Source organism: Octopus bimaculoides, chromosome 3, assembly GCF_001194135.2.
Source record: "Octopus bimaculoides isolate UCB-OBI-ISO-001 chromosome 3, ASM119413v2, whole genome shotgun sequence".
Taxonomy (NCBI): domain Eukaryota; kingdom Metazoa; phylum Mollusca; class Cephalopoda; order Octopoda; family Octopodidae; genus Octopus; species Octopus bimaculoides.
The window spans coordinates 94,948,486-94,966,359 of record NC_068983.1 but is presented as its reverse complement, the minus strand read 5'-3'; the positions used below and the strand labels follow the sequence as shown (position 1 = coordinate 94,966,359).

Genomic DNA, 17,874 nt, shown 5'->3' with positions numbered 1-17,874 from the left:
TAGTAATGATAAGTTAGCTCAAAAGTTCTGCAAAGCAAACTCAACCAACTCCAAAAGAACAGATTTATTGTTAAAAAATATACATTGCTTTAAAAATCTGAATGAAGAAAGAAGGGGAATCCTATCGCCGGTAGCGATAACGTTTGAAGTGAAACCACAGTTGGAAAATGTTGTTCTGGAACTGACAGCGGAAGCCTCGCTTGTATGAATATTCCCATTCACGGTTGACAATTTTGAATGCAATATCCTGCAAAAGGAGAATTCACACAGTTATTACAATATTCAAGTACATATTCATTAAAAAGTTTTTTTTTTATTTCCATTTCTGGTTTTATTTTTTAGGGCCAAGAGAGTAGAAACCTATTTCTTGTGGTTTTGGACAACACAACCTTATAATTTAAATTTGTAGGAATGAGTATCTAAAACATCTCAGATAAATTTATTTCTTATTGTGTTTATCAATAGCAGACTGGTATTCATGGGGAGCACAACTATGGTACAAGAGGTACAGGGAGTACTGTGATGAACATTAATATATCATCTGCAACTTGAACATTAGGAAACCAGCTATCCAACTAGTCACTGATAAGCCTAATGCGCTGACGATTTTGATGAGAAAGAGAGAGAGAGCATTTTATGTATCCCTGATGGGAATGCACCTTTTCTATCAATAGATCATCAGAATTTAGTCCAAAAGAAATTCTGATGCAGCCTTTATGGCTCACATGCCATCTTGTGGAGTAACAAACTCTATCAATACATTTGTTCAAAATAAGCAGTTTATAATGCAGATATATGGGGAATGACAAAATAGTTGTATTGCTTCCATTGCAAATAGTTACACCCTCTCTTCAACAGTCAATGGTCCTGGTGAATGCTTGCAAATAACTGATCCTTGATATTTTGGACAGCTTCATCATCATCATCATCGTTTAACGTCCTTTTTTCCATGCTAGCATGGGTTGGACGATTTGACTGAGGACTGGCGAACCAGATGGCTGCACCAGGCTCCAATCTGATGTGGCAGAGTTTCTACAGCTGGGTGCCCTTCCTTATTGGTGTTTAACCAGAATGGAATGTTAGGACCCTGTAAACATTGAACTACTACAAAAAAGTATTCCCTACTCAACATAAAAAAATAGACTATCTTTTCACAAACACCTACACTCTCTCTTTGCCATTCAATAAGTAATCCTAATAGAAGGGCTAGCTTTATTGAGATTAATTGCCAAACAGCTGAAAGCACAATTACCATTAAGGATAGATGTTGAGATATGGAAAATATGAAAAATATATCTAAAAAAGTAGGATACACACACTAGTAACTAGCTTTTTAGTAATATTCTTAAACTCCACTTCAGTCTACCAATTTTTAAAATCAGTAAGGTAAAATAATACTCCCAAAAACATCTCTACTTCAAGAACAACAGTCTCGAAATGGATATAAAACAATATTTACCTCATAGGGTGGCCCAGCATGAAAGCGTAACAGTGCAAAATCTTTATTGTCATTGCAAGGTGTCTGTAAAGAGAGAGGAGACAATTATATCACTGAAGTAAAAATCAATTTTCAGAAGGAATGAAACAAATGTTTTCAAAATGAGATACATTGTGCAGCTATTTATACCATGCTAGCATACATAGGAATCATTCTGTTAGGGGAACTGATTTTGCAGCCTGGATGACCTTACTTTTAAATAATCAACTATGAAATAGAAAGAGAACCAAATTTGTCAGTCAAGCAAAGTTAATAACGATATATAATAATTTTTTTTTATACAGTTTTCCAGAGATATGGAATTGTATTTCAAGGTTTCCCCAAGAACGAAAAGGTTAGGAAATACTAGATTAGATATAAAGGTTTTTCTCATGAAATATTTTAATAATCTATGTCAATTAACTTCTCAAAATTCTTAATTAGTCTATCTCTCACTCGGATCCATTCACAACCCCACCTCAAACATCACCCAGTTATAAAACAAATATAGCCAGATACAATTGTTTTACTTGCATGCATCATACTGTATGATTGCTCTATGTTGGTACATTTTACTATATTACTACCTCACATGTCAGACACACATCACAACATTTATGATGCATCAGCCATCAACCCATTTATGGAGCATTGGGCATAGCTGTGTGAGTAAGGTTTTTGCTTCCCAACAATATGATTTTTGGGTTCAGTCCCAGTGTGGCACTTTCGGCCAACTAAAGCCTCGTAAGTGGATTTGTGTGTGTTTGTGTGTCTGCGTCTTCTTATTCTGATGTTGAGTGATTTCCAATATTCTGTGTAAACATGTCTGGCCATGGGGAGATATTACCTTGATCAGAAACAGGTAAGGGCTGGTGATAGGAAGGACATCCAGCCACAGAGAGTCTATTTCAATAAACTCCATCTGACCCAGGCAAGCATAGAAAAGTGAATATTAAAATGATAATGATAAAACAGAGAATATACCACCATACTTATGACACATTATGAAGGGTCACTGTCATACATCACATGTGTAATACCAATGTAATAACACTGCTCCACGTTTCATTGTCATTCATCATTGCATACAATATAACTGCATTATGTTTCAATGATGTTTATGATCATACTTCCAATATATTAATCATAAACTATGTCTTTTCATATATAAAACAAATTACATTAACCTTTAGCACACTGTAGGTGCATCATGTCACTGTATGAGTTTTCTCCCCTGTAACAACAGGGCAGTGACAGGGGAAACATTATCATTATCATCATCGTTTAACATCCGCTTTCCATGCTAGCATGGGTTGGACGATTTGACTGAGGACTGGTGAACCAGATGGCTACACCAGGCTCCAATCTGATTTGGCAGAGTTTCTTCAGCTGGATGCCCTTCCTAACGCCAACCACTCTGAGAGTGTAGTGGGTGCTTTTACGTGCCACTGGCACGAAGGCCAGTCAGGCGGTACTGGCAACAGCCACGCTCAAAATGGTGTTTTTTACGTGCCACCTGCACAAGAAGGCAACGTCGGTAATTCTAGAAAAAAATGCAATGTGCTAAAGGTTAAACTCGGCATAGAAATCAGTTTCCAAGACTGCTTTTCAGAGAAGGTTTAGTAAATTTTTATTTGTTCCATCTGTAGTTGTAACTATGTCTGTCTCGGAAAAGGAACAACAATCCATGCTTGTCATATAGTTTAGGAGTGTGAAAGTCCAATATTAATTAGTAAATTAATTTATTTTTTGAAATATAATGTCTCAGAAGAGTTTTGCAGAAATAAATGTGGGAAAAACTTACCAAAGCATATTCTGGAGTATCAGCTTTATTTATAAGGTCAGGATAGAATATCTGAAAAGAGACCCAAATTTTTTTCTTTCAATAATTGTTTGCATTAAAACACTGGTGATTGATATATCACTGCTCCGTAACTGTTAACCTTCTTACTCACTTCATATATCAAATAACACTTCATACATCAAATAACACTTCATACATCAATGTGTCCCAAATACCTCATTTTAGAGTATTGTCATGATGTGATTGTAATCTCATTATAGAATAAATTTCCTGCTGTACTGAGGTGATCTTGTAAATTTGAGAACTGCAGCTTTATGCAAGGTGATGAGGTTTAAAGTAAGAGAGGAAGGGGCCAAACCAGAACAGGGTTCTTGCTGTAGAAGTGTTATATAGCAACTCACCCTTTAGATTAGAGGGTGGGTGGAGGTGATCAAGGTGGACCCTCCCCCACCTAAGATATGAGGTGAGCAGAAATGAATAGAGGTAAAACTGGGAATGTGGGTGATTAGAGATTGGGAGAGTGAAAAATGGGGAATGGGTAAAGGGGTGAATATGACTGAAAAACAGGTATTGAGAGGTGTTTGTAGTGAACAATGGATAAATTGATGGGATGACCAATAACACATGGTGGTGAAGAACAGCAGAACAGTAATGATAATATAATAAATAGGGGAAGGATATTTATGTGAGAGAGAAAGAGATGACAAGTAGTTGAGTAGGTTGTGAGAGTATGAGAGGCTGGTGTAGTGTATGAGGAGACATAAGATAGTGGAGAAGATGAGATGATTTGGTGACTCAGAGTGGAATGTCCAGCATGCTACCAATGTAAAATTGGTAGCATGCTGGCCAAGATGCTTAGCAGCATTTCGTCTGTCTTTACGTTCTGAGTTCAAAATCTACTGAGGTTGACTTGGCCTTTCATCCTTTTCAGAATGACGAAATAAGTACCAGTTGAGCACTGGGGTCAATTTGACTCCTCCTCCCCCAAAATTTCAGGTCTTCAGTCTATAGTAGAAAGAATGAGCTGACAGAATCATTAGCATGCCAGACAAAATGCTTGGCAGCATTTCATCTGTCTTCAGGTTCTGAGTTCAAATTCCACCAAAGTTGACTTTGCCTTTCATCCTTTCAGGGTTGATACAATAGGTACCAGTTGAACACTGGGGTCAATGTAATTGACTTCCCACTCACCCGAAATTGCTGGGCTTGTGCCAAAATTTGAAATCATTATTACCTCCATCTTAGTGAAGGCAGAGGTATTGTTTTCAGTCATGTTTGTTTGTTTGTCTGTGGACAAGATATCTCAAGAACCACTGGATGGTTCTTTGCCTTTTGTCCTTTTGGGATCAATAAATTAAGTACCAGTGAAAACTGGGGTCAATGTAATTGACTAGTCCACTCCCCACAAATTTCAGGCCTTGTGCCTTTAGTAGAAATTATTATTATTATTATTATTATTATTATTATTATAAGGGTAGTGGAATAGCAAAAAGAGTAGTGAGCTAGAGTAAATATTGCAAATATTTAGTTTTGTGTTTTGAGTTCAAATGTCACCTAAGTTGACTTTAATTTTAACCCTAGCAGAGTTAAATAAATAAATAAACAGTCATGTACTGGGGTTGATTCAATCAATTAGGTTCCTATTCTGTAATATTTGTGGTGTTGTGTAACAAATCAATATCAGTTTCTAATTCTGCTTGACACAACTTTGTCTTTTATCTTTCTGGAATTAATAAAATAAGTACAGTTAAGTATTTGAGTTGATTTAACTAACTATAATTTTCATGCCTTGTGCTATTTATGGTTTTCTTTTTTCATTTTAAGCTTGAATCCCACTCAGGCCAACATTGCCTTTCATTCTTCTGAGGTTGATAAAATAAAGTACCAGTCAAATACTGGGTTCAGTGTTTAGAGTGTTGAACTCATGATCATAAGATCATGGTTTTGATTCCTCGATCTGGTGATGCGTTGTGTTTTTGAACAAAATACTTCATTTCATGTTGCTCCAGTTCACTCAACAGGTAAAAATGAATAACCTTGCGATGGGCTGGTGTCCTGTCCAGGGAAGAATATATATATGCTAGAGAAACTGGGAAACTGGCCCTATACTCCTTATGAAGTAATATGGATTAACCAACCAACTCAAATACTAGGATTGATTTAATCAGCTAACACCTACTCCCAAACTTCTGGTCTTGTATTTATGTTAGAAATCCTTATTCATAATAATTATACACTAACCAAATTTTTCGATAGAATATAATATGTGAGTTTATTTGTTACATCCAAAGTCTTACTGGAAGTTGTTTTGTTTTTCATTACTATTCTTTCAAGACCCTCATCTCATACACTCAGAGACTCCTTCAGGAATCTACTAACTTGAATTCTTAAGAATATTTGCTTATGAATAATTCTTCATTTAAGCATTCTGTGCAACAGTCTATTTCCTCCAGAGATATTTCCAGCAAGTTCTTAGTACTATTAAACCTGATCCATAGTAGATATACCTGTTAATTAAAATATCTGAACACTGAAATATGTTTGTTAATGTTTTCATGATCATATTTTTAATGAAATATACCATGCATTTTTTCCAATTAGTATGAAGAGAATTTGAGAATAATTAATTATCCTATTATTAAGCCAGTGTTGGAACATTACTGAACAAACATTTCTTAAATAAAATTTTGATGGAAGATGTTAATTTAAGTGTGAATACATTAAATTATGTGAGATGTTCTGTTTCATAGAGGCTATTTCAGGTGAATAAATACTAACAGGGTTAGCACACATTCGAGTGTCTAAATATTCTGAACCAACCAATGAATTCATACTGATGCCAAAAAAAAAAAAAAGTTACATAATGGGTAGAAAATAATGAAAATGAGATGAAAGGTTAATTTCCTAGCCTTCAGAGAAGGGGAGATACTTACATTGAATTTGTATCCTTGTACAATTTTAGGTGGTGGATTATCAATGTCATAATGAGTTTGGTTATACTTGTTCCATTCAAAGCCCTGAAATGGGAAGAAATCAAAAAGTGATTACTTACTCAAATATAAATATGACTCCCTTCAACTAAAATACTTATTCACCTTTGTTGAAACTTATATAAGAGAAATGTATCATAAATTTGTAGGAAACAATCAAATTTTGATGGCTATTAAGAAGTAGTTAAAGGTGATTGACAGAGATCAGTTCCAAGAAACTAATGTTATGTTTATTATTGTTTTAGTATTTAATTCTATTTAAAGTAAGACTTCTTTCTTCTCAGTTAACCATTTTCCTTGAAACTCAGTCTATAACTGTCACCATAAAGAACTTTTTAGCTATGCTTTACATCTACTGAAGTGATATTTGTTCTAAGGAAAGAAACATGTCCATCTGTCAGCTATCATGTGCAATATGCCCAAGAATTTAATACACCCGTCTGCTGTATGAACACACTGAAACATATGTATTCCTGAAACGTTTTCTTCATTCGCTTATATAGTCATTGCATAAAACAAGACATTTCACATACACATATGTATAAAACTACATATGCTCAAAAAGAATAATTAAAATATATAGAAAAACTTTAAAAAAACAATGAAACTTAGTGGGAAAGGTATCAAGAAACTACTCAATCCAACATTACTTAACATGTTGCTAAGTGTCATGCAAATCAACTCAAAATCTATGAATAATTTGTTTTTTACTGTGGATAAGGACAGGTAGATTGCTATTGTCGCTGAGGCCACATTGAAGGATGAAGAAAAAAGTCATACAGTATGGCTGCATGGTTAAGAAGTTTGGTTTGATACAATACAGTTTGGGGTTCAGCCCCACTGGGCAGCACCTTTGGTAAGTGTCTTCCACTGTAGCCCTGGGCCAAACAATGCCTTGTGAATAAACTTAGTTGACAGAATCTGCATAGAAGACCATGATCATCATATATATATACACACTCAGAGAAAGAGAGAGAAAAGACAACTAATTGGCTCAAGAGACACTAAAAGTTAAGTATGTCTAGCCTTTTCCCTCTATATTTTTCTCTATGGTACTCAGAGATAAGCAGCCAAGGGAAAATAGACAGTGCCTACCCAGACTAAAATTATAGATATTAATTATTAAATATAAAAGGTAAATCCAGTTCTATAATTAAAAGATGAGGAATTATGTACATTATTTACATCATTTACAATTGGCGGATATTTGTCCTCATCTTGTTTGTTGTTAACACAACGTATCGGCTGATATACCCATGGGCATATGGCATAGTGGTTAAGAGAGCGGGCTGCTAACCCCAAGATTAGTTCGATTCCAGGCAGTGACCTGAATAATAATAATAACAACAACATCGAAAATACCTTAGGAATGAGAACCCAGGTTTGAAATTTCCCCAAGACACCTGATGAAGGCTGGAGAGTATATCAGCCGAAATGTTGTGTTAACAACAAATAAGATGAGGACAAATATCCGTCAATTGTAAATAATGTATAAAAAGTAAATGATTTTTAATTCATCATAAAAATAGTAATTCAATGCATGAAATTCAATAAATGGCTAATATTTTGATGTGAAACAGATACAATATTTACTGTGTTTGAAAATTCGATGTATATATGACATAACACCATTAAATGATGTGCCATGAATGTGGCTTGATAACACAAAAAATATAGCTATCATGGAGCAGAAATTTCAAGGTGTCACTCATAATATTCTTGCCACAGCAGCAATCATACTTTAGTTACCAAACTGTTTCAATGTCTAGGCCAACAGCCTTTACAAAAAAACAATAAAACAAAAAAAAGAACAAAAACAAACATATCACAATGGAGTTGCATAGTGCAAGTTCCTGTTCAGAATCAACAATAACAGATGTATAAAGAAAAAGGAATACAACTTACCGTATGAACTCTGTTGAAGAAACGTGGTTTTCTTGGTCGATACTTGTTTGACCACAGGAAGGCTTGTTGGTCAAGAGCAACTTCAACACTGAATTGTGCTTCATCATCACCCATCCCTTCACGAGCCTTCTTTTCAAATTCAGTCTCCATATCCAACTGAAAGAAGCAAATTCAAGTGAAAACTGTAGTTAAGTGAATCCAATCTGAAACATTGAGAATCTCTTATGTCAGTCTAATACTCCTACCATGGGGCTAATCTATGAAACAACAGTAAGGCATGGCTATGTAGTAAGAAGCTTGCTTCCCAACTACATGGTTCCAGGTTCAGTCCCACTGTGTGGCATCTTGGGTAAGAGTCTTCTACTATAGCACCAGGCTGATCAAAGCCTTGTGAGTGGATTTGGTAGATGGAAACTAAAAAAAGCTTGTCATTTTTGTGTGCATGTTCTTGTGTCTGTGTTTGCTGCCCGCCACTGCTTGACATCTGGTGTTGGTATATTTATGTCCCCGTAATCTAGCAGTTTAGCAAAACAGACTGATAAATTAAGTACCAAGTTTATAAAAAAATAAGTATGGAAGTCCATTCATTCAACTAAAAATTCTTCAAGACAGTGCCCCAGCATAGTCATAGTCTAATGACTGAAACAAGTAAAAGGTGAAAGGCAAAAGATAGTCCTGATTCTCAAGCGTCTGTAACAAATAATGGAGATAATTATCAGAGGTGAGATTGGATCTGATGTAGTCAATATGAGCTGTAACATGTAAATTAAGGATTTTTCTTATATTTTCTATCAGTTTATAGTGCTTAAGATGGCAGTGGCAGAGATTTAAGTATTCAATGATCAGTGTATCTTCAAAGATAAGAGTTTGATAAAAAGTAAGAAGGCTGGTTTACTGTGGTTGTCTTCCAGTAAATGGGAAGATTTCAAGCTGCAGAAGAAGCTAACAAAATATTCTTTGTACAAGTGGATTGGTCATTTATAACCCAGGTGGACAGAATGAAATATCTTTGCTATGGAAACAATGCTATTTGGTGATAGGATACAAGATACTGGCCATTCATTCAAAAGGTCTTCACTCTGTTGTCTACAACAGAGAAATCATACATAAGTAACTGTGACATGATCAACAAATCATGTATAAAACAGAGAAGTTTAATGTCTATTTAGAAAAGTAGGCCCAAAGCAGTGTTGGTTCAAAATTTAGTAACTACAAGGAGCAGAGATCATTACAGCTAGAACAGAAAGGGAGGCAGAATTGTTAGCATGCTGGATAAAATGCTTAGCAGTATTTCACCCATCATTACCTTTCATTTCAAATTCCACTGAGGTTGACTTTGATGGTCAATAAATTAAGTTCTTTGTGCCTTTAATAGAAAGGATTATCACTATTATTATTTATTATAACTGTTACATGCTATGTTAGCTAGCAAGGATGTTACCTTGAAGTTTGATAACAGCGAATCTTCTCAAATCTCAAGAATTTTTCTTAGGATTCTTGCAGAATATAGGATTGCATTTTTCTGCAGTATGACAATGCAGAGTCTCAATTCCAATAACCTTCAGCTGCTTAGGTAGCAATTTGGATGTTATCATTATTTTGGTGCCTGCAGGAAAAACACAGGCAAGGCAGGATACCAGATAGTTATGTTTATGGGACAGAAAAACTATATAAAGTGTTTGGTGCAGAAATAGCATAAAAGATGGGATAACTGGATGAGCCTGGGTGGCAGTAAATTGTGGTGTAGTAAATACGAGTAACAACAAAGACAGAAAAAAGAACAGAGACTGTGAGCCGGTGAATTGTTGCTGTCAGTCAGATGGTCCTCTTTAGGAAGGTTTAAGATTGTGCATGCATTGACTGCATTTTCAAAACAAAAACTGATACATGGTAAAAGAATTTCTGTAGTCCTCGCAGAAAACCTCTTGAGTATCACTGGCATGATAAAATACACCCAGTCCATACTCTAAAATAGTTGGCAATAGGAAGGACAGCCAACCAAAAAAACAAGCTGAAGAAAATATGACATACACAGTAACAAAAATTGTCATGTTTCCTCTGTTGTTTGTATCAGAATACAAAGAACCACAGGTAGGAAGACAATGTATTAGAAAAATGCCTGCCCAACCTGTGTCAGAATGGAAAAATGGATATGTAAAATGAAAATGATGGTGTGAGGAACAGCTTTTATTTTAAACGTGTATTATTAGTAACACAGCTGTGCCTAAGATAAGAATTTTAATGGGGGTTTTTGCTTTCTCCTTATCATTCTTTAATAAATTGTCTGGAAAAACAGATTTTCTGTGGGCATCTGTTGTTCAAATAAGATATAGATTTGCAAATTTATATAAACCAACACATATTTGAAAAATCTATTGAGCTACACTATATTCATACTTTCAGAAATATTTTATGCATTTGTGTGTGTGTGTGAGTATGTGTGTGCACATGTATAGATATGTATGCAGATATTAATAGATATGTGTGTATGCTTGACTCTCACAGGTATACTGTGCTGACATCTACATGACCATGCTGCTGCTATACACATAAATATCCTAAACTGAAAGCAGAAAGTCATTTAACTGATTAATGTAGTTTCAATCACGAACACACTTCAACCACATGCTTACAGACATGCTGTTTCTTCTCTGCCTTTTCAATCAATACAACATTGGCTTTGTCTCCTTTGAACTAGCAATCTGAACTGACTAACTCATCTTTCCTCCTCTTCTCACCACTCCTACTGTATGGTACCTATATCTCACACTCACAGTTCTTTTCCCCCAGAACTACAACCCTCTGGAAGTCTCTCCTCCAAAATTTTCCTACAGATATCAATCTATAAATATTCAAATGTTTGGATGGGTCTGCAAAGATCATAGCACTTCTCCTCTTCCTTTGGTTGTCATTAAAAAAAGAATTAAGTATAAACTTACTTTGACTCGACCTGTAGTTAACACTTGTTCTCGAGCTAGCTCTAATTTCTTCAAATCATCAACAGGATCAAAGACAATGGCATCAAACTCCAATTCATCCAAGCGAAGAAGTTTTGGGCTGTATCCACCATTTTCATAGTCATCTTGGCACTGATTGACTAAGTCTTGTTCAGTAAAAACAGGTTCAGAACTAAACAAATATATTAATTGAATTAATTCTTACATTCATAAACAGGCTTTAAAATTTTTATGAAATATATATTGCAATAAATGTTAGTATCAGAATGAGTGGTTTCAGTGCTGTGGGGAATTAGAATATTATACAAAATGTAAATATTACATATATCAGAATATTATACAATATTCATTAATACTATAACACACTCAGTGTTACCATAGTTACAAATATGAAGTTTGTCCAAAAAGAAACAATCTTTTAAGACAGTGCACCAATCAGCTGACATGGTGAGCTTGTGATAACAGTGCTGTGTATGGGTGACATTGGCCTGCAGTTTAATAATAACCATATCACATTATATCAATTAGTCATCAATCTATATGCACCGGAATGAATGTATGTTTAGTACACTTGGTGGTTTGCCATAAGTTAAACAATGACGGATATAGAGAATTTTCTAATGTTGCAAGAGGCTTATGGAGAGAACTGCTTCAGCTACACACAATCTCGTGTGTAACATGAGTATTTATAAACAGGAAGAAGACATCAAAAGTGATTCCAACCCAGGATTATCTTCAAAGACAATGGACAACAATTATATACAAGTGTGTGCTGTGATCTGAAAAAAACTGTCACTGTACTGCCAATGAATTTCTCAAGAAATAAGCATTTGTAAAAGTCCTTGCTATGTGATTTTAAAAGAAAATAATTAAAATGCATCATGCTACCAAAATATTTGTGCTAAATCTGCTGAGAGACAAACAAAACAGAACAGAGTAACAATCAGTCAGTTTGATTGTTTGAATACTAATAACACTTTTTTGAAACTATAATAACAGATGATAAATATAAATCTCTGCTATTTTAATGAAAACAAAATGGTATTCAATGCAATTAGATGGGAAACTGTTGTTGTGTCCAAAACAGGTATGTCTTAGTTGCTGAAACATTTTCTTTGAATGGAAGGGTGTCTTTTATCACAAGTTTCTTCCATTTGACCAGACAATCAATAGACAATTTTACTTGGATGTCTAGAGGTGTTTGAGAGAGACAATGCAAGAGAATGGATAAACAAAACTAGGATGAGGCAACATAATGCATCTTCTCACATGTCACTTGTTATCCATGATGTTTTGCCAAAACGTTGGTGCCCTGCTCTAGATTTAGCCGTTGCTTATGTTTTTGCATTCCCAAAGTTGACACCCAGTCTGAAAGATCACTGATTTTAGATAACAGAGGAAATCAAAAAACTTCACTACATGAATAGCACACTGTTCTTGAAAATGCATCAGGACATGTTCCAAAACAATAAGAAAAAGTTGAAAGTGATGTTACCAACAGGAGAGGGGATTATATTGAAGGAGATAAGTTTCATTAAATTGTAAAGCGAAAATTTGGTTTTTTAAAAAACAGTTAATTGCTCTTTTTTTGCACAAACTTTATATGTTACAACTATGTCACAAAAGATATATGACAATCCACATAATAACATATTCAGTATTAACTGAGTTACAACCATATCACAAAGACTATAGAACACACTGCATAACAATCAGTAGTAATCACATTACAACTATAACAAAAAGAACTCAAGACTAAGAGACGTTGTTTGCAACAAATCTCAATGTTGTAAATAATTTGGAGATTTATTTTTTAAAAAAAGCCTGACTTACGTGGCCCCATCTTGCATTTCTTCTCCCTCAGAAGTGCTTGCTGGTGCTGTTACACTGGAGTCGACTTTATTTTGTGTTGTTACAGATTCACTTCCACCATCAGCTGAACTTGAACTTGGCTGTAGTACATTATTGTTTGCAGGAACTCTCTGTGAACCCTCACTTTCAACCAAGATAGGAAACAGTGGAGCAGACTCAATTCCTTGCTGTAATAAAATACACAATGAAGATAAAATACCAGCTAGCTTATCTTGTTAGCCATAAGCATAAAGAATCACAAAAGAATTGTTTATTAAGTCATATACAATAAAGGTTTATAAGTAGTCCTGAGGATGTGTGTTTCTCGTACCAAAAACATTTTGGGACAATGTGTCAAGTATGTCAGGGACTGGATCAGATCCTTGTACCTACTATAATTTGAGGTGGAGAGGCTACTCATGTTCTTGACTGCTACTTATTTTATCAAGCTGCAAAAGCAAAAGGTAAAGTTGACCTTGGTAGAATTTGAACTCAGAACATAAAGAACCGAAAGAAATGCTACTAAGACTTTTGACAGATGTGCTAACAATTCTGCCAGCTTAGTAATGGATCTATAATAGTGTGCATTCTAAATGGACAAAATTATTTCACTAGTATACAACAGAATGTTTAAACACAATCTTTCAGATTATATATCTTGATAAAATAGTTGTAATAATTTCTATCACCATTTTTGATATAGTTCTTCATTTATAATCTCTACCCTTGTGGCTTAGAAGGTCCTAGAAATGTAAATGCCTGGATAGAATATTATTATATATAGGTGCAGGTGTGGTTAAGAAGATTGGTTCCCAACCACATGGTTTCGGATTCAGTCTCACTGTGTAGTACCTTGGGGAAATATCTCCTACAATAGCCCCAAGCCAACCAAATCCTTGTGAGTGGAATTTGATAGATGTTAAATGAAGGAAGCCCACCATACATTGTATATATGTGTGTGTGTGTGTGTGTGTGTGTGAGAATGTATGATGTTTGTGTTTCCTTGTCTTGATCACATGACAGTTGTAATGAGTGTCACTGTTCTACAAGCACTGTTATTGGTTACCAATATTCTGTGGAAACTCATCCTTTTCGTTGCTTGGAAAGAGATGAGTGTTGTTGACCGGACAGGCATCCCACCATCGACAAATCTGCCTCAGTAAACTGTTTGACCCTTGCAAGTATGTACAAGTGGACTTAAAATGATGGACAATGATATAAATTCTGTGAGAGAGAAGTACAGATGATTATATTGATCCAAGCACTTAACTGGCACTTGTTTCATTGACTCCAGAAAGATGGCTTCAGTGGGTTTTGAACTCAAGGTGTAGAGATGTGATGATGGACTCCTACTGATTTGGACAAAAGAGCATCCAACTAGATGACCTACTAATTAGCATATGAAGTGGCCATGTAGTCTACAGAAGCTTAATAATGTAATTACTAGGTAGAATCAATGTGACACTGTAGCAAGGCTGGATCTTTGAATTTACAGACACAGTCTATCAGACAGGCTTCTACACAGTTTCCAATTTACCAATTTCATTTCACAAAACAGTGAAACTATGGTAAAGGCACTTTCCCAAAGTGCTGTGGACTTGAACCCAAGACCCTGTGGTTGTTACTCACTCAACCATGCCTGCATTCATACAGAGATGTAACAAAATCATCATCATCATCATCATTTAGCATTCACTTTCCAAACTGGCATGGGTTAGACAGTTTGACTGGAACAGGTAAGCTGGAGAGCTGCACCATGCTCCAGTATAACAAAGTACTTTAACTGCAATTCTACTGATTCTACTAACCCATTGTCCTTGATATTATTATAATGAGAAGCTAGAACAGAAAGCAGTTTTAAAATCATGTAAGTGTTCGACTTCTTGGAGGAATGTTTAAATGTATTGGATAGTTTGAAAAGAGACAGTGTCTACTGATCTTTTTAACCCTTTGTGAACAGAAAGGCTAGCAATAACTTGGTGAGATTGGGAGATGCAGTTCTAGACACAAATAGTTAGATAAAGTGTTTAGTAGCAGATTCAAGGGTAACAAAAAGAGACACAGATGTACAGATAAGGATAGTGTAAAGTGAACAAGTTGATAAGAGCAGAATCTGTTGTAGTAGTGGAAGACAGGAAGCAGAACTTGTATGTTAATGAACTTATTGTGTTTGTAAATGAAGGTTTGCCAATCAGCCAAATGTATTTCTCTTAGATATAGTTTACATGTGTTTATGATGAGTGCACAAGTCAAAATGATATGTGAGTGTCACTATATGAGCAACACATATGGAATATAGTCATAAAGTGTGAAGAACTGAAATTTGTTCAGAGCTGTGCAAGCCCTGTGAGTCAGAGTGGCTGTTCCAGTGCATCTCCCTCACTATCCTCCATGGCAACACCTTTTCCATTTGGTCTACTGGGACCATAGGCAGTCTGAATTACAGGAAATTGTACGTTCCACTCCTTAATGTAAAGTTACTTCTTTGGTAAATATTGTTTTTTAAATCTGTCAGTTGAAAAACAGCAGCAAATCTAGTCTTCCTGTTAGAATCATGAGACATGGCCGCACACTCAGAAACCACCTCTCACACAACAACTGTGATTAATGTTGTACATGTGAGTATTACATTTGTTGTTGTTGTTGGAGTGTCAGTGAAGGTGTTGATGTTGGTGCAGGCGGTGTGTAGTTGAAAGATAAGTTTTCTTTGTTCTTGCCTTCTGGTTTGTAACCTGGGTGGTCTGTTTCGAATTGTTTTTCCTTTTTGCCTTGGCACATCTTTTCTGCTACTGAAATGGTAGCACATTCTTAGACCATATGAAAAACATAGGGTCAGTTTAGGAGTTGGGTGAAATAGTACTAAGAAACAAATGGAAGTGATAGATATACCTTGAGAAAGCTAAGCCTTAGATTTCATAGATGAAGGATAGCAACAAATGTATTTTTAGATATACAACAAGGGTGAATTAACAATAAATATATGATAATGTGTAGCAACAGATAGCAAGAAGGTACCAGATATATAAAGTAGCATACAATGGTAAATGATGAGAACTATCATGAAATTGGAAGAAATTGAAGTAAATCATTTTGTTCAGTAGGATAGCTTTCACTGTAACATAGCTTCTACAAAAGCCTTTACAATAGGAAAACTTCTGCTGTAGAACATTCTTTGCTGTAGGTTAGGCACCATGTTAGATAGCCACTTTTGAAAATAAATCTACTGTGTTGAGTGGTAACTGTACTGCTTTGGATATGTGAATGGTGAGGAGGATACAGAAAAGAAGAAAGAGTGAGAGAGAGATTGAGAATATTTAGTGACAGATAAGAGCATAAGATACAATAAGAAAACATTTCCACATTACAAAATGGTGTAATGAGGAACACTTTATTGCTATCTATAAAGTTTCTCTCAAATATGTGTTTGTATAATCTATTCTATACTCAATAAAATCCTATAATTTTTGATGAGTAGTATACTGCTGCTGCTGCTGCTGATGATGATGATGATGACAACAAAAATTACCTCTTGTTTCAATTTGAATAATTTCTGGCGGAGGACATCTTGATGTCTTTCTCTGAGCCTTGTCCTTGCAATGTGTGCATTCAGCTGTGACATCAATGACTCCCAGTAGCCTGTAGCATAACAGAAAACAGAACTTAATACAAATACAAATTATGTATTTAATAGTTATTCTTACCTGATGGCATATTTTACATCAGCTTATCCTTGAATGAATGGATTCAGGATGCCTAAAAACTTAAAGATAAGGAAAAATTTGTATTCCTTATTTAAACTAATTATTTTCATGTGATGATGAGCCATCTGCTGCTGCATCTTCACTCATCAACAACTCATTCTACTGACTGCAGCCTTGTTCTGGCATGCATGAGTCTCCATTCATTTTCACTTTCTTGTTGAACATCCGCTTAGTGCTTGCACACAATATAAGCCAAACATGGGCAACCTTTTACAAGAAGCAGGCTGCATGAGATGTGACTCATCATCAAATGGGCCACACTACTAAAAGCCCTGAAGGTAATTTTTCATTAGGCATGTCATGCAGAAAGTTCTATTGGTTGCAGGTTGCCCAAAACTATGGTTGCCAAAGGCATGATTTTCTTCTTTATTAGAAGCCTGTGCAGGGAGGGGTGGAGCTTTGTTTGATTTAACACATTACATGGTTTAAAACAAGCACCTGACACTAGAGTGCTTTTGACAAAAGTCACTCAATTCAAGCTTTCAAATCAAATCCCACCCTCCCACCACATGATATTTTATTCCTAAAGACCATCACCAACAAATGTTCAGAATATGCACCAATTTCATCAATCTCACCAATCTAAAAGGTCATGGGTACAGCCTACTCCACACTTCTCCTAGGACTACCTTATACACAAAAGAGAAATAACTGTAGCAGTAGTAAAAATAGTAGTTGTAGTCATTCCATCAGAGTTTTCTTTTCATTCATTCATTCATTTTTATGGTCAAATATTAGTCAAATGAATAAGGGCTGCACCCATAACCTTATATAGTGCCTCTAAGTCTGGTCAGAGAAAGGGACATAGTCAATATCAGACAGGAAACCCACAAGAGAAGTGATAATAATGATAGCAACAGGAAAGAGAATGATAGTAGAGTATAACAGGACAAGAGAAGTGATAATAATGATAGCAACAGGAAAGAGAATGATAGTAGAGGATAACAGGACAAGAGAAGTGATAATAATGATAGCAACAGGAAAGAGAATGATAGTAGAGTATAACAGGACAAGAGAGACATGATAATAATGGTAGCAACAGGAAAGAGAATGATAGTAGAGGATAACAGGACAAGAGAAGTGATAATAATGATAGCAACAGGAAAGAGAATGATAGTAGAGGATAACA

The 17,874-nt window shown here is 35.4% G+C and overlaps 1 protein-coding gene across 1 annotated transcript in view; it reads right to left on the bottom strand.

The window, feature by feature from the left end:
• Window positions 1-49: 49 nt before the first annotated feature.
• Window positions 50-17,874, bottom strand: part of LOC106870232 (splicing factor Cactin) — a 43,628-nt gene continuing 25,803 nt past the window's right edge. The window contains exons 12-19 of the mRNA XM_014916247.2: window positions 16,511-16,620; window positions 12,967-13,172; window positions 11,116-11,305; window positions 8,177-8,332; window positions 6,215-6,298; window positions 3,282-3,332; window positions 1,460-1,522; window positions 50-247 (exon numbers count right to left, since the gene is read on the bottom strand). Coding sequence (XP_014771733.1) covers window positions 122-247; window positions 1,460-1,522; window positions 3,282-3,332; window positions 6,215-6,298; window positions 8,177-8,332; window positions 11,116-11,305; window positions 12,967-13,172; window positions 16,511-16,620 — 986 coding nt within the window. The 3' untranslated portion in view covers window positions 50-121. The remainder of the gene's footprint in view (window positions 248-1,459; window positions 1,523-3,281; window positions 3,333-6,214; window positions 6,299-8,176; window positions 8,333-11,115; window positions 11,306-12,966; window positions 13,173-16,510; window positions 16,621-17,874) is intronic.